Source organism: Perna viridis, chromosome 7 (genome assembly GCF_037379345.1).
Source record: "Perna viridis isolate PV_CMFRI_1.1 ecotype Kerala chromosome 7, ASM3737934v1, whole genome shotgun sequence".
Taxonomy (NCBI): Eukaryota; Metazoa; Mollusca; class Bivalvia; order Mytilida; family Mytilidae; genus Perna; species Perna viridis.
The window spans coordinates 2419668-2438227 of record NC_142451.1 but is presented as its reverse complement, the minus strand read 5'-3'; the positions used below and the strand labels follow the sequence as shown (position 1 = coordinate 2438227).

The 18560-nt window shown below is 33.7% G+C and overlaps 1 protein-coding gene and 1 pseudogene across 2 annotated transcripts; both read right to left on the bottom strand.

The window, feature by feature from the left end:
• Positions 1 to 2341: 2341 nt before the first annotated feature.
• On the bottom strand, positions 2342 to 5128 carry LOC148610947 (tubulin alpha-2/alpha-4 chain-like; annotated as a pseudogene). The gene is made up of 4 exons (XR_015924017.1): positions 4913 to 5128; positions 4366 to 4515; positions 4048 to 4204; positions 2342 to 3758 (listed from the first exon to the last, which is right to left on the bottom strand). The product of XR_015924017.1 is annotated as a tubulin alpha-2/alpha-4 chain-like (transcript).
• A 1950-nt stretch (positions 5129 to 7078) lies between these two features.
• Positions 7079 to 10937, bottom strand: LOC148610946 (tubulin alpha-1A chain-like). Its single transcript, XM_088590889.1, has 4 exons — positions 10724 to 10937; positions 9374 to 9522; positions 8232 to 8384; positions 7079 to 8020 (listed from the first exon to the last, which is right to left on the bottom strand). The coding sequence occupies exons 1-4, from the start codon at positions 10902 to 10904 to the stop codon at positions 7190 to 7192; spliced, it is 1314 nt and encodes a 437-aa protein (XP_088447015.1). The 5' UTR covers positions 10905 to 10937; the 3' UTR covers positions 7079 to 7189.
• Between the last annotated feature and the right edge of the window lie 7623 nt (positions 10938 to 18560).

The following is an 18560-nucleotide window of genomic DNA, read 5'->3' as shown; positions in this document are numbered from 1 at the left end:
ATCATAGTTTTTGAGATATTGCCTAAAAATGCAAAAAAAAAATCATTTTACACCTTTCAAGGGCAATAACTCTTACATAGACTTCTGTAGGCCTTATACTAAGGATCATTTCAGCAATAAAAGAATTTGGCCAATCCTAACGGTTTTGGAGATATATGCGGAAAACTGCTGTCTGACCCCCTATGTTAGATGTTTAGTAACGGCGGCCATGTTTTTTGACGAATCAAAAATCCCCACGTCAGTTCTATGCAGGATATCCCCAAGGAACATTCATACCAAGTTTGGTTCCAGTTGGTCTGGCAGTGTCAGAGAAGATTTTTGAAAAAATTGTTGACGACGACGACGGCGACGGACGCCAAGTGATGACAATAAAGGCCAGGTGAGCTTATGAAAATGAATTTGGTTGATTTTTCAATTGCTTGAATCACACAATTTCTGATTTTTATCAACACGATTAATTTACGAAAAATAAAGGAAGTTGTCGTATCTAAAGTTTAGAAATCAACAATAAATTAAATAAAATTAAATGTAATGATTATTGTAATAGTTTCTTCGAGAGAAACACAATCTTGTTATTTTGTGAACTATAAACTTACATTTGCTTTTCTGGTATGATAACTGAAGTATAGGCTGTTATGTTGTCTGAGCTCAGAATGAACTGTCATTATAATAGTTGTAAACCTTTATAGAAAACTCGTAATTGACACATCCGCTAGTGTCCAACATGTCCGCCCTCTGTCATAGGGGTTTGTTACAAGTTAAACCCCCAAAACTATTTTCGTATCCTCCTTAAAATCCTGAACATCCCAGCTCTTTCATAATTAAATAAAGACTCAGTGTTACAATATACATGTATAAGATGCCAATGTTATCGATATACATAAAACAAGAAAAAAATGCAGTGTGTGATCTATTCTTTAGGCGAACATTTGATGTTTTGTTTTAATGTATATGTAAAGAATCATGTTGAAAGAAACCATATTTTTTGCCGCCGCACTAATTTCACATTACTTTAATTTTCACGAGAATTAGGTCATTCTCTGCTCCATTGCAGTTTTTGTCCACTAATGTGAATGTGCTGGTTTCTTTCTTTATAAACTTGTCCTATAGTATTAAAATCATAAGTGAATCAATTTGAAGAATGTGGAGAAGCTTTTCGCGAAACCATACCTGTCATGTATTTAATTTCTGATCTAACATATGCCGTCTACACTTGCCCTTATTGATTACAAAAGTTGTCAGAATTGAGGTCTTTTGTTTGAACAGGTGCACTCTACATAAGAATAAAACCAATCCAGCCCACCCCACCGAAAAAACCCGAGAATTACAAAAAATAGAAAAAAAGGTTAGGCTACTTTTATATTTGCGCTTTTGTTTACTTTTTCTATAATAATTGCGAAATGTTTGCTTTTCTGTATACGTAGGAAAACATTTTTACAGTCATTTTCAAACGACAAAAAATAAAAATGCAGACACTATGTCAAAGTATGTTTTTATTGTCGAAACCATTTTCTTCCTATATAATCGGATTCCTTTTTTAACTTTCCAGGCACAGGAGAAACCTAGAAAGGCGATGCACACATTCAATACGACAATATGTATCACTTGGCTACGCCTTGAAGCCTTGTTCGTATCACGTTTCTATCCAGTCTTTCAAACTTTTGTTAAAATAATATTTTATCTGTAAATGTCAACGAATTTGTCGTCTGTTTCCTTAAAAGAATTTAAAAAAAAACGAAGTTGACTATGTCTGTAATCTCAGTTTCCGATTATTGTTTCATTGTTTGCCCTTGAACTGTCCTGTGTCAGTCCGAGAGAGCTTGGAAAAAGGGTGCAAATGACTGTATTAGATCTGTCATATCTTGACTTACTCATTTTCTGTCAGTTTATGATAACCTCCCCTCCACCAAGCCCCTAGTTGACTGTATTATATCTGTCATATCTAGACTTACCCATTTTTTGTCAATTTATGATAGTCTTCCCTCCACCAGACCCCTAGTTATAGCGGGTAGAACTTGTGTATACTTTTTTATTAAGTAATAATGAAGTGTTATCATCACTAGATTTGTTTCTCAACAAAGACGCTTCCGGTCGTGATCGATGCATATTGGTAATACCCGAAGTGATTATTATTTGTAGAGCAAGGTTTCCTCATTTACTTTCTGTTTTTGTGTAATGTATGTCTTTGTCGACTCTGACTCTCTCTCTCTCTCTCTTAGGAGGATCACAATCACTTAAGCCATGGTTACTTTAGAGTTAACTAATTCTGATTTCTTGTTTTGATGACATTTATTGCATTCGATGTTGTTGTATAACAAAAACAAATATCAAATTATCTTAGGTTTGGAAAAAAAATCACCTGTACCCTCATGATTTTCAAGTATTTTGTGCACCTTTTATAAAGGGACATTGAATCTCAAACTTTCTTCCATCGTTTTATCTAAATCTCCTTCCTAGTAACTTGTATTGACACCAAGTTCTAAGGCTCTGAACTAATCGACCACCGTCGTGACTCTCATGTTGCTTTTTATATAAATGCGTTACTTAATTGTTCTACCATTAGAAAAACAAATTTTCGATTGTTCGTAATGATTTTACAAGTCTTTGGTTATAGCTAGGTAAATAATCATTCACCGAACATTGTGTCTTCTGAGTTCTTTTACAATGGAGAGGGAATCGTATTTTGTATTTGATTTGTTTCTGTGTTTCGGTGTTCAACAAATATTTTGATTTAATGTATTACTGTCTCGATTTTTTTCCTCTCGAGGCAAAACTATTCCGTAAGTTATTGATATTGGTTATATTTAGTCAATTATGTTGGGTATGTTTTCTGGTAGTTTTGTACAATGGCCATTAAAGAAACAAGAAACAAGAAGCATGCCACCAAATAACTTGTAGACAAGTTACTTTGAAAAAAAATTGTCACATTCATCACTTCCTAATATTCATCTCCCTCTTCGTCTTCACCTTCAATAGAGTCTACACCAACTTCCTCATAATCCTTTTCTAAAGCAGCTAAATCTTCTCTGGCTTCTGAGAATTCTCCTTCTTCCATTCCCTCTCCTACATACCAATGGACAAAGGCACGTTTAGCATACATCAAATCAAATTTATGATCAAGACGGGCCCAGGCTTCAGCAATGGCCGTTGTGTTGCTTAACATGCAAACAGCTCTTTGAACTTTGGCTAGATCACCTCCAGGAACTACAGTTGGTGGTTGGTAGTTTATTCCAACCTTAAATCCTGTTGGACACCAATCTACAAACTGAATGGTTCTCTTGGTTTTAATTGTAGCGATAGCGGCATTGACATCCTTCAACATCACCTCTGTATAGCATACAGCAAGCCATGTATTTTCCGTGACGTGGGTCACACTTCACCATCTGATTAGCTGGTTCAAAACAAGCGTTTGTAATTTCAGCAACAGTTAACTGCTCGTGATAGGCTTTCTCTGCAGAGATGACTGGGGAATATGTAGCAAGTGGGAAGTGAATACGTGGATATGGCACCAGGTTGGTCTGAAATTCAGTCAAGTCGACATTGAGGGCACCATCGAATCTAAGAGAGGCAGTGATGGAGCTGACAATCTGACCAATCAAACGGTTCAAGTTGGTGTAGGTTGGCCTCTCAATGTCAAGGTTACGACGACAAATATCATATATGGCCTCATTATCAACCATAAAGGCACAGTCTGAGTGCTCAAGAGTGGTATGAGTTGTCAGGATGGAGTTGTATGGTTCAACAACAGCAGTTGAAATCTGGAAAAAGTATTACACGTTTGAACCCTATTTTTGACAGACGTAATTGACATCATAGTAGTGATTGTTTCAACAATACGCTTATTAAGCGTCAAATCGTGGCATTTTGATGTTCATGAAATGTGTCTAGATATTCGGAGATAATCATCAGTATTACATCTATTTACAACAATTATATTTTAACTACAAGTGATAATTTGTAAATGGAAAAAGCATGATCGGAAAACACAACATTGGAGTTTAAACAGTGATAAATAATATATACGTGCATTTTATATAATAATCTCACCTGAGGAGCCGGGTAAATGGAAAATAAATTCTAGCTTTGATTTTTTTCCGTAGTCAACTGACAGACGTTCCATCAAAAGAGAAGTAAATCCAGATCCAGTACCACCACCAAAACTGTGGAAGATCAGGAAACCTTGTAGACCAGTACACTGATCAGCCTATATGAAAGACAGAAGCGAGAGAAATAATCGTCAAGAGAACAGAGCTTGAAAGTTTTTAATAAACTGACCCTTCTCTATCTTTTTAGCATTGATATAATTTTTTTCTAAAAAAAAATCAAATATTTTAAAAGAAATATAAAAATTGATATTTGTCGTACCAGTTTCCTTATTCTGTCCAACACTAAGTCAACGATCTCTTTCCCAATGGTGTAGTGACCTCGGGCATAGTTGTTTGCAGCATCTTCTTTACCTGTGATCAATTGCTCTGGGTGGAAAAGTTGACAGGTAGGTTCCAGTCCTCACCTCGTCTGAAAATAAATTGGGTTACGAATTTAAGAAAGAATAAGTATTTTTTAAAATCTTTATTTCAAAATTAAATAAGTTGAAATAATCGAAAATATATTATAATTACTTCATTATGTCTTGCAATAAGCCTTCGGATTGGTTGGGTGTCTTAGGACAACATATATAGATTATTTTGTTCAAACTAATTTGGTATTGTGATTATCATTAACGTCAATTGGTCTGCTATTCAAATCCGAAACAAAATAAAGCCAAATTTGATTCAAGAGTGGAAAATTAGGATTAAAAACCAAGCGCAAACTTTTCCAAAGTTGGTAATGCAAACATAATGTGAACTTGAAAGCAAACCCCTTTTAACTAAAGCTAATTAGCTTAAAGTATGTTTAAAACACAAAACCTTACCAACTACAGTTGGTTCCAAATCAACAAACACAGCTCTTGGCACATGTTTGCCAGCACCAGTTTCACTGAAGAATGTGTTGAAAGAGTCGTCACCACCACCAATGGTTTTATCACTTGGCATCTGACCATCAGGCTGGATTCCATGTTCTAGACAGTACAACTCCCAGCATGCATTGCCCATCTGAACACCGGCTTGACCAACATGAACTGAGATACATTCCCGCTGAAGTATGAAACTAATTTGAATAATAATACCTATCGAAATATCATTTATTCAAGAAAATTGTATCTGCAATAAAGTAAAAATATTTACGAATATGATACTTTGAATGAAAGGGAAAAAACGCACGTTTTTTATACTATTCAATTCTAAGAATCATTTGTATTATATCATTTATAAGAAAATGAATGAACAAAATTAAACGTACCATTGTAAGAAATCTGTAGTAATTTTCAGTCAAGTAACGTTAACTGTTGAATTCGGCCTATATAATGATGAAGAGAACCAGTTTATATATCTGTTATTGTTTCTTTCAGGTGCAACCTAGAAACAGCTATGATACCGGACACATAAATCTAAGTATGCAGGTAACAATTTAAGTGTATTAACTTAAGTCTAATACGACAGTCATTCATTAAGTATGCATTTGGAATTTTTCAGCGTTTTGTAATGACCTAAAAACGTTATTGCTCACTTATTATTGTTGTAGGTGAATAAGGATCATTTATAACGGAGAATTAGCAGCTGGATGAAATCATATGGAATGTTACATATATCATACTGTAAGCCATAAAATAATGATAAACAATTTTATGGCAATACAACAAATAAACAAGCAAACAGACAGACAACCTAACAAACAAAACAAAAAACAAAAACAAACAAAACAAAAAAAATAAAAAAAATATTAAATTATTATATTACAAATTATTATTATATTTTTTGCAAGACCACAACTTTGATGCAATAAATACTTTGTAAACATATTTTTGTTGTTGTTCAATTTAAAAAAGGGAAAAAAACAATAATTTCAGTTTAGAATGTGACACTTTTTAAAAATTTACTATATAATTCTTTGAAGCAGAATTCTTTAGATAATGAACATAACTCACAGATTTAACTTCAATTATCCAAATAAATTTCATTTATCGGATTTTTTTTTTTTGCTTCTTTAGCTCAAACATCTGTAGAAAAAAATTAAAAGCGCAACTTATCGCAAAAATGATGTCAAGTAATTTTTTTTCTCCTGATATTTAGTACGTGTTTCCCAGAATTGATGATCTATATATATATATATATATATATATAAGATTGAACCGGGTGTTGTATAACATATAAGTTACTTCATTCGCTAGTTAGATGTAGAAATATTGTTTATGATTTAGTTTTACCTTACTTTACATTTCAGGGGGTGTTGAATTGTCGAAATTATCAGGAATATCAGGTTTTAGTTGGGCTCCTTCCAATCTATTGTATAACATTTATTGGCGAAACGGTGTTTGGTAAACGATTGGTTATCATAATTCGTTTATCCATTTTCGCTAACTTTTTCACCACACTGGACAAATATGTTGTCGATTAAAAATTCCAGCATTTTGTAAACATCTTCCTCTGTATATTTGGAAGATGATTTGCAATTATTTCTTACAAATTATGAGGAATCTCTACCAAGAACTATATATTTGTATTTAGGTGTACCATCTTTTTTGGAAAAACAACGTTGTTTAATGATTTTAAGTCGGGATTTTAACTAAATATGGGGAATAGAAGTTTACAATGTTGAAAAATCAAAGGTTTTAATGCTATTATATTCTGATAATAGTCTTGAACTGATTGTCTCCAAAAGATCTACTTTGTAACCAAATTTCTCAATAATTGTTTTTATTTTATTTTTTTTTTATTTTCTCCTGTTCAATGAAACATAATGTACTCGGTTTTTCTTAAGTATATTCACTTTCGATCCTGTATACTAGATCAATATGAAGTTTCGTTTAAGTCGGAGTTTTCTAAAAAAATAATTCATTAAGCATAAAGTTGATGCAAAAGGTGAAGTAAAAAGCAATCAAAACTATTATTAAAAATCGAGTTTAATTTATTTTTTTTTTGTTTTAAACTTAAATACAACCATCTGTCAAAACATGACATTTAGTAGAATAGTACAGAAACCTAAAAGCGTATTACAATTTCTTCTTTTTTTCTAAAACTTAGAACACCAATCTACGTTAGAGCGGAAGGCCGTCAATAGGTAACAGTTGTGTTTACAAATGAATATAGTTCTAATATTCTTCTCCTTCGTCTTCTTGTTCCCCGTCATCTACGGAATCAATACCAACTTCCTCATAATCTTTCTCCAAAGCAGCTAAATCTTCTCTGGCTTCTGAGAATTCTCCCTCCTCCATACCCTCTCCTACATACCAATGGACAAAGGCACGTTTAGAATACATCAAATCAAATTTATGATCAAGACGAGCCCAGGCTTCGGCAATTGCGGTGCTGTTGCTTAACATACAGATTGCTCGCTGGACTTTGGCTAAATCACCTCCAGGAACTACAGTTGGTGGCTGGTAGTTGATTCCAACTTTAAATCCTGTTGGACACCAATCTACAAACTGAATGGTCCTCTTTGTCTTGATAGTTGCAATAGCAGCATTGACATCCTTTGGTACGACATCTCCTCTATACATCATACAACAGGCCATGTATTTTCCATGACGTGGATCACATTTAACCATTTGATTGGATGGTTCGAAAACGGCATTTGTAATTTCCGCTACACTTAGTTGTTCATGATAAGCCTTCTCGGCCGAGATGACAGGAGCATACGTTGCCATTGGAAAATGGATACGTGGATATGGCACCAGGTTTGTCTGGAACTCAGTCAGATCTACATTCAATGCACCATCAAATCTGAGGGAGGCAGTGATGGAGCTTACAATCTGACCAATCAGGCGATTCAGATTCGTGTATGTCGGACGATCTATATCGAGATTACGTCGACAAATATCATAGAGTGCCTCGTTATCAACCATAAATGCGCAGTCAGAGTGCTCCAAGGTTGTGTGGGTATTCAAGATTGCGTTATATGGTTCAACTACCGCTGTTGAAATCTGTAATGTAAAAATGTTTTCTTGTAGAATCTTTATCAGGGTTCTTTTAAAGCGACTTTTTATTCGATTGTATTTGAACAATCATATGCAAAGCAATTTCTTTTGATTTTTTTTTACATTTTTATTTGCTTTGAAATTCAAAATAACTCCATGGATATTTTTTTATATTGATCAGGAGATAATAGTGGGCTCTAAATTTGATTTTTTTTACCTGAGGTGCGGGGTATACACAAAACTCTAGTTTAGATTTCTTTCCATAATCCACTGACAAACGTTCCATCAAAAGTGAGGTAAATCCGGATCCAGTACCTCCACCAAAACTGTGGAAGATAAGGAAACCTTGTAAACCGCTGCATTGGTCAGCCTAAGAACAGAATAAGAACAGTGGATCAAAAGAAAAAATCGGGGTGAAACATTAATATCGTTACAGATAGATGTATCTCGTATCAAAATGTAACCACTGTGTTTCCTGACTTTCAGGGTCTCTTCGACAAACAAGTAGTAATTTAATCTGCTTAGAACACTGGGACTTGATTCCACTACCAAATATGCAGTTAGAAAAAATACGTTAGTCCATTAAATATGAAAGAGTAATCAAGGGAACCAAGGTTATAGCGGTAATCAAAGAGTAATCAAGGGAACCAAGGTTATAGCGGTAATCAAAGAGTAATCAAGGGAACCAAGGTTATAGCGGTAATCAAAGAGTAATCAACGGAACCAAGGTTATAGCGGTAATCAAAGAGTAATCAACGGAACCAAGGTTATAGCGGTAATCAAAGAGTAATCAACGGAACCAAGGTTATAGCGGTAATCAAAGAGTAATCAACGGACCAAGGTTATAGCGGTAATCAAAGAGTAATCAAGGGAACCAAGGTTATAGCGGTAATCAAAGAGTAATCAACGGAACCAAGGTTATAGCGGTAATCAAAGAGTAATCAAGGGAACCAAGGTTATAGCGGTAATCAAAGAGTAATCAACGGAACCAAGGTTATAGGAAATATACTAAATTGATTATGCTTTAAAGTGGGGATATTAATTCATATTTTATAACTAATCAATGAAATCAGTAAAGTCTATCGATGGCTACCTTTGGTCCATATAGTACAATGAATTATAAATGATACCTCTGGATCTACATGATTGCGCAATCTATAGTAACTTACAAACAAATCACTAATATCAATATGTTTATTTGGTATACATGTGCAGCGACATTAGCCTCACCTTCAACCATGACATTTGTTATACTATAGCTTATGCTGTGTTAGAATATAAATATTGTTTTGTCCATGATTTATTTTATAAAAGGTAAGAGATTGATTTAAAATCGTAGAGGTTTTAAATAATCCTCACCAGTTTTCGAATCCTGTCAAGTGCCAAATCAACGATCTCCTTTCCAATGGTGTAGTGTCCTCTGGCGTAATTGTTAGCAGCATCTTCTTTTCCTGTGATCAGTTGTTCTGGGTGGAAAAGTTGACGGTAGGTACCAGTCCTCACCTCATCTGAAAGTTTGATAGATAGAAAATCTAATAGGATCTGATGTTCGGACGAAAGAACGAGTTTCCACACTGATTTCACAAATCTTATTGATATTTTATGTCAACCCAGTTTAATAGATATCTATATTTCTCCCATTCCAAGCCGGTGAGTGTTTAAATTTCTGAGTTTTCCACCATTTTACATTTCCGAGTTTTCTACAGATTTCATAGAAGAAACCATTTCTACTTCAGCCTATTCTTGATTTAAATTATTTGTCAACTCTCTATGGTAAAATTAACATTTTATCACTCTCCTTAAAAACCGCATGTTGAAAATTATAATTTTACCATCTCGAGTGGAGAAATAATTTAAACCATTCATTACTGAAGGATGATTTGTATTTCACATGCGAATTTTGTCCTCTTATGTCGAATTTCAACACAACTTTATATATGTAATGTCACCGTTTGTTTAATGCCATCCAAAGTGATTCCTTTTACAACAACAGAATGAAACTTCACATACACGGAACAACTTTTTCTAGCTCGTTATTTTTAAATATATGTTTTGCGTTCTTCTGAATTCGTGATTATAATTTTTCATTTTTTTTTTAATCTGGGAGAGGTTTTCCGACGCATTCGGTGTTGAGTTCGCTTTGACATCATATGACATTCATGATACTTAACCAAGGCAACCTAACCTATGTAAATTACAACCTCGCGTTTCATTGGACAAATGTGATTGCAACCGTGAAATTTGAGGCTCCATTGGGGGCATTGGTGCCTGGAATATTGTCAATCACTTTTATATATTGATAATGGGAAATAGTTTATTTGTTGAACCAATAATATAATTGAAATACGAAACATAGCACAGTGATCACACAATTCACTAAAATAAAATCTTAACCAGATTTGGGTATTAACAAAACGAGAATATGTGTCGGCTATCTTTTTCTTTTGAAGATTGTACTTGTTTAAATCTAGGAGAGGTAAAACGTCATTTTAAAGTTCAACTTTTTGAGAAAAAAAAATTAAATACAGGTACTGGAAAAAAAGATAAACTCTGGAAGAGCAAAGATTGAAAAGGTCATTTGAACGTTGAATTCTTTGTTAAATATAATATACTTACTGGAAAAATACAAACATATGTTGTAGTTTATTTAAAGTGAACCACATTCAGTAAACTGCGTTCTTTTGAAGTTGATATAAATAATCAACCTACCAACAACTGTAGGTTCCAGATCTATGAATACAGCTCTTGGAACGTGCTTGCCAGCACCTGTTTCACTGAAGAAGGTGTTGAAGGAATCATCACCGCCACCAATGGTTTTATCACTTGGCATCTGACCATCAGGCTGGATACCATGTTCTAGACAATACAACTCCCAGCATGCATTGCCCATCTGAACACCAGCTTGGCCAACATGGATGGAAATGCACTCACGCTGAATAATGTTACAAGGATTAATATCGTTTCTTTTTTAAATTGATTTTTTTTTTTATTAATATACAAACATTTCCTAGTTTACTGGTATTTAGAAAAATCAAAAAGAATGTTTTTGCTTCTGAAACCAAAAAATAACAAATATTTATATAAATTATTTAATGAATCTTGACATTTGTGTGCAAAATGACAACCATATACTTAAACAGCAGACAATGATTACTAGTCGTGTTTTATAGGCATAACATCAAACACTCAATCTACAATCACTTACCATGATCACAGACGGCAGGAAATACTAGAAGAGCAACGTCAACGTTAATATTTCAGAATGAGTTTAAATCTGTAAACAAATATTTATATACTCGTTACTAGCAACCTTCTCCCAATTGTAATTAACGGAACCGTCATTAATATATATAAGTTACTAATTGATGTACGAAGTATTGATCAAAAGATAAAACCTCTTAAAGTGCCTAGGGCAGTATGGTTATATTAATATTTTATTCCGTTATCAGTTTATCCATCAGTTTGTTTCAGTTTTAATCATCAAAATAAGTTGTGAAACAATCAAAACAAAACCAAACCAAAAAAAATGAATTGCAAGGAATGATAGTGCTTCTTCATTTAAGAAAGAATGTTTTTTAATATTTCCCACCCTTACCTAAGTAGATGTAACTTCGATTTATACAAAAGCGTTATTCTCACTTAACTTGTTAACAGACAATAATATTTTTTTTAGTTTTTAAGGTTGGTTAACTTGTACAAACGTATACGAAAATTCAAATTAATAGAAGGAATTAATAAAGCAAGATGACACACGAACAAGACAACGTAAAATCTAAGATGTCAGAATTTTTTTTTTTCAATTATTCATGTTTTTGATCATGAGTAGACCTTTTTTGTCAATGAAGCCACGAGAGTGGCTAAAATTGACCTAGGCATCACGCGAAATATCCGTTAAGTGGATATCATATTTTACAGTAGCACTCACAAGCATCCGCGATCAAGTTCCTAGGCACAGACCATAGTCAATGGAAAAGAGTGAAACGTGAAATGCAAAGGATAAAAAATAACTATAGTTTATCAAAACCAGCATGCAAGAGAAATTCCGCATCTTTCATTTCATTTAGAAGTCCGTATAATAACTTCGCACTATTTTACGACTTGTTACATCGGACTGTATGATCACGTGGTGACAGGTACCAGTATCGTATTGCATATCCCTGAGCGGGTGTACGTCAAAACATGGATGCTATAAAAATATAGTGCATTTTCTTTTTGCCTCTCTACAAACTAATGTTTTGTCAAAAGATATGAACAATGACTTATAAAATAGTGCAAATATCACACTGGAAGATGAAGAACTTTTTTAAGAGAAAATCTGACATGATATCATAAAAATGTTCCACTGAAAAGGTTGGTTTGGTGAGAGCAAAACGAAAGTGAAAGTAGGGAAAATGGCTATTTATAGTTCAAGACTACTTTTCTGTCCGATCTTCGTGGACTCACCCTATTTTCTTTGCGGGAAATTATTTTTTCACATGTTCTTAGAAATGCTACATAAGTGAAAGTTTTATTGAATCAATTTACATATTTTTTTTAAAATCCTAAAAATATGCACTTCACTATAGAAGTCTATGGGAAAATTAATACGATACTGAGACCGACAGTCGAACAGTTGCAAACCATCCCATGCGTATTAATTTCTCACGTGACTTTAGGAGAAAGTAATCTCACTGGTTTCCTGCAGGTCAATATTATAAGCGACCCTAGGATCGCTAAATATATATATTTTAGAGAAACATGTAGATAAAAAATTTTACCGGGTTTCAGGTTAAGGAAAAAGTTGCTATTATTTTTTTAAAGATGGGTAACTACACAAAAGCATCCCCTAATGCACAATAATTGTAGTCTTCTTTGGACTGAGTTACCTTATTATATATAGATAAGAAACTATAATTTAGCTCTTTTCTAATGCTTTGTCCTTTTTTGCTGTTTACAACATGATCAGTCATGTTACTAACATAAGAAGGTTTGAACAACATAAAAAATATTGCTATAGTATGTCAAACATATGTACCAACGAACATGCTGCACACAGCTCTTTATTACATATTGTTACTTGTAAACAGTTTCAAAATCATTGTTACAAGCTCAGTTTCCATAATTATATTCCTATCGTTATTTGTTATCTTAACACATAAACACAAAACAATTAACAACACCCGTTGAAAAATGTGTAACATATCAGTTCTTGTCTTAGTTAGTTAGTAAAGATTTTATTCACCAAAAGGCTTCAATTTATGTTCATTTGGAATAGTTCACACCAATGCAGTTAATTAGAATGGGACTTGCTATTTTTTTTTCGATTTAGCCATCGAGTATATGGAATCCAAAAGTACTGAAAGATACAAGTTGCTTGAATACCCTTTTGAGTCTCTGAGAACTGCTCCTTATTGGGATTCTGTTAGTAATGAAGTACTGTAAAGGTGACATAATCCACCCGTGGGTAATCGGATAGAACTCAGAATATGTCCTACTTCTGGTTGGGCTGTTGTATCGATGCTCTTGTCTCTTTGTATTAATTCATATTGATGGTAATTAGACAGCAAAAACGCTAATTCACATGCTTTGACAGGATTCATCAGTTGTTTGCTACAAAAGCCTACGATGCATTTATATGACTTTGGGAGAACTCTAATTTTAAAGCATTTTAGACATACATATAAAAAAATGGTTCAATCCTATGATAAGCAGAAGCAAATGCTTTGTAGTGAAATTGATGGAACAGAAAAAAACATGGAAGATTGTTTTAACATGTATATTTTTAAATGTGTATCATCAAATCTATGTGTCTCAAAAGTAAAAAAAAGTTGCGGGTAATTATTCTCCTATTTGTTTTGTCTAGGTGTCTTGACTGTTCGGTTTGTAAACCATCTTTTGAAAAAAAGCTTTGTATCTAACAGAATAAAAAAAATCAACAAGAAATCTGTGAAACAAGAAAAATGGCTCACTAGTGATACCCTCGCTTTCAATCACGACATAAGGAAAATAAACAAAGTCCTCGGTAAACAGGAAGTTGTTGTCGATTTATTTGTTCAAAAAAGGATCCTACCATATAATCAAAAAACTTCTCGGTAAACAGGAGGTTGTTTGCGAATTTTCCCCAAAATGAATTCCAGTATAAAGCATAACTGCGGGAAAAATATGTTACAATTTCAAGCCACTGTGAAGAGCAGACGGAGAGAAAAACGCAACACAAATGTCTACTTTCAAAATATAAAGTAAAAAATAAAGTCCTCGATTAACAGGAAGTTGTTGTCGATTTTTCCGATTTTATATCCTACCATATGACATACCTAAGTACTAACATATTGTGTTAAACCTCAAGCCACTTTGATGAGTAATTGCTGAGAAAGTTCGACGAAAATTTCAACTTGCAAAATATAATGTTGAAATAAGGAAAGTCCTCGGTAGACAGAAATTTCCGACAATAGACCCCACTATTGGCAAACCTACAGGAAGAATATATTAGAATTTCAAACCGCTGTGATGAGTAGATGCTTAGAAAAGTGCGACGAAAATTTCAACTTTCAAAATATAATTTAAAAGTAAAAAATCAACAAAGTCCTCATTAAACAGGAAGTTGTCAATTTTTAATCGAAAATGAATACCATCAAATGGAATACCTACGGGAAGAATGTTTTAAAATTTCAAGCCGCTCTGATTAGTAGTTGCTTAGAAAATTGTGACATAAAAAGTGTTACGAAAGATAGAAACACGGACAAGGGTAAAACTGTATATCCCCGTCTCCTTCGAAACAGATCTAAAGTTTTAAAAATTACTTTCCCCTATATAAATATTGTACAATCCATTTTTTTATGATTTAAAATGTGAACAGAGCAAACTATGAAGGCCTTCATTGACTCAGTACTTCAGTACTTTGATTAATTTAATGAATTTTCCACAGATGATTTTCGATACCAGTTCTGCTTTATTTTTTCTCAATTTAGTTATCACTTAAAAAGTTAAAAAAACTTGTAGGTCCTTGTGTGGTCATCTCATCTGATCAATGTTTCTGTTCTTCAGTACAACGTCGAATGAGTTATTCCCGTCTCGCATGGGAGGCGGGATAAATAATTGTAAGCTAAACACAGCCGCTTTACATTGGTAACAGTCAAGGAAATAACGGTTGCTGATTGGGCAAGTCGCTTGTTTGGCTGAAATGAGACGAGAATCCACACTCGGCACGGAATGGCGGCTCTTAAACTAGGTAAACCCAAACAATAAAAAGAAATAATGTTCTTAAGAGATGAATATTGCTCAGAATAACTTAGAGAGATATAACTATCTAGCGTGCGTTTAAAAATATTTTCCATGACAAAATATAGAAACGTATTACGGAAATATGCGGAATATACCGAAAATACACGGTACAGCTACATTTCGCGCGTTTTTCACACAAAGTCTTCATATGAATCAACTTATTCTCAAATACCATTAGAGTAACATAATACGACTTTAACGTTTTGGTCAATTATTCTCTTTGGCCAAAGTCCTCCTATACCTCTGGGTTTAAATGAAACTTTACCGAATTAAACGACATTATATAATGATAGACATGAATAAATATGATTCCAACACAAATATATAATTTAGAATTTAACAGAACTTTGTTCCACATTTATCGTACGCATATCTCGTAAACAACTTCATGGATTTGAATGAAACTGTACACAAAGCAAAAAACATCATTTACTGATGTGTTAAAAGGAATATATTAACCGTCTTATTATCCCCTCGCCAACAAAATTGCGATGGGATATAGTAACGCAACCGCCCGTCCATAATATATCTGTGAACAATCTACAATTAACGTCCTTCAAAAGCTCCACACAGCAGCAGATTTTTGTTTCCTCTCGTACTAACCGCTGCGGACAGGCCTGTCAAAACTCTCCGACATAAGCTCAAGCAAACGTCGTTTTACAATCGAATAATGATGGACACTTTAAACTGGATATAATTCTTGAACAAAAATAATAATTCAGATTTCCAATTATCATTTTTGCTGAGGTAAACATTTGAATCTTCCCACTAACACAAATAATCCAACACACCAGTTTAGTAAGTAACCTGTGAAGTTGAATATTTACTTTACTACTTTCACTAGAAGGAATTTCGTTCAGGAAATTACAAATTCGCATTGAGCAATTATAATTTGACTCCTACATTTATCCAAGTATCTACCATTAAAACAAAAAAAAAAGCTATCTTTTGTTACTGTTTCATTAAATTCATTCATTTCTTCACTTGACCAAATTAATTTTGGCTTTTGACAACTATAATAATATTTTCATTTTCAATTACATAGCAAGCATGTAACGAACAGAAATCTTGTCTCAATATCGTAAAAGTCTATATACTAGGTATCTTAAACCACAATTAAAGGTAGGAGATAGTAAGCTATTACTTGTTATATAAGAATCACAGTGGATGAGAATTTTTGGAAAGGGCAGAATCCTTTTTCTAATTCTTTTTGTCTATGAGTGTTCCTTAAGGCTTCCATGTGTTGCTAGATGCTGTTTTCTCCTTTGATGTGTCTATTTTATTCGCTACACTGTGTTTGTAGATCGTCTGCGTTTCCTATTTTCACGTTTGGTCATGTATTTGATAAAATTGCAATGACCCTCAATTAGGTCATTTCGATAATAGATACTTGCCTTTCCGACAGTCATACGTAGGCTAGAAGTGTCGGCCATTATGTCGACTTTTAAAGAATTGTGTGGGTTGTGCAAAGAATTCCTGGACAGTGTTATGATGCCCATAAATTACAATCGTTACTTGACCATGATTTGATTTCCAACAAGTTAATTTCCTTGGGCTGTGAAGTAAACAAATACTAACTTTCTTTGTTAAACAGTCGACTTTTTAAGTTGAGTTGATTGTTTTTCCATTGGTAACTGTAAACATCTAATATTTTTTCCAGTTCATTTGTACTTCGATTGAAATGGTTCTGTTACGATAAGTTCCATACAGCCAATCATACACTTATCCACCAAAAACATTACTCTTCCAAATCATACACTTATACACCTCAAGACATTACTCTTCCAAATCATACACTTATACACCTAAAGACATAACTCTTCCAAGTCATACACTTATACACCTCAAGACATTACTCTTCCAATACACTTATACACCTAAAGACATTATTCTTGCCAAATGATACACTTAAAGACATTACTCTACCAAATCATGCACTTGTACACCTCAAGACATTACTCTTCCAAGTCAAACACTTATACATCTCAAGACATTACTCTTCCAAATCATACACTTATACACTTAAAGACATTACTCTTCCAAATCATACACTTATACACCTCAAGACATTACTCTTCCAAGTCATACACTTATACACCTCAAGACATTACTCTTCCTTACAGCCAATCATACACTTGAAGACATTACTCTACCAAATCATACACTTATACACCTCAAGACATTACTCTTCCAAATCATACACTTATACACTTAAAGACATTACTCTTCCAAATCATACACTTATACACCTCAAGACATTACTCTTCCAAATCATACACTTATACACCTCAAGACATTACTCTTCCAAATCATACACTTATACACTTAAAGTCAGACACTTATACACCTCGAGACATTACTCTTCCAAGTCATACACTTATACACTTGAAGACATTACTCTACGAAATCATACACTTATACACCTAAAGACATTACTCTTCCAAATCATACACTTATACACCTCAAGACATTACTCTTCCAAATCATACACTTATACACTTAAAGACATTACTCTTCCAAGTCATACACTTACACACTTGAAGACATTACTCTTCCAAATCATACACTTATACACTTAAAGACATTACTCTTCCAAATCATACACTTATACACCTCAAGACATTACCCTACCTAATCTCACACTTATACACCTCAAGACATTACTCTTCCAAATCATACACTTATACACTTTAAGTCATACACTTATACACCTCAAGACATTACTCTTCCAAGTCAAACACTTATACACCTCAAGACATTACTCTACCAAATCATACACTTATACACCTCAAGACATTACTCTTCCAAATCATACACTTATACACCTTACGGCATTACTCTTCCAAGCCATACACTTATACACCTCAAGACATTACTCTACCAAATCATGCACTTATTCACCTCAAGACATTACTCTTCCAAATCATACACCTTAAGACATTACTCTTCCAAATCATACAATTATAGACCTTAAGACATTACTCTTCCAAATCATACAATTATACACCTTAAGACATTACTCTTCCAAGTCATACACTTATACACCTCAAGACATTACTCTTCCAAATCATACACTTATACACCTCAAGACATTACCCTACCTAATCTCACACTTATACACCTCAAGACATTACTCTTCCAAATCATACACTTATACACTTAAAGTCATACACTTATACACCTCAAGACATTACTCTTCCAAGTCATACACTTATACACCTCAAGACATTACTCTACCAAATCATACACTTATACACCTCAAGACATTACTCTTCCAAGTCATACA

Coding starts and splice junctions, on each gene's coding strand:
- LOC148610946 (XM_088590889.1), bottom strand. CDS start 10,904: ATGGGCAATGCATGCTGGGAGTTGTATTGTCTAGAACATGGTATCCAG. Junction 9,523..10,723: donor TCTGGAACCTACAGTTGTTG/GTAGGTTGATTA, acceptor TCAAACTTTCAG/ATGAGGTGAGGACTGGTACC. Junction 8,021..8,231: donor GTGTATACCCCGCACCTCAG/GTAAAAAAAATC, acceptor TTTACATTACAG/ATTTCAACAGCGGTAGTTGA.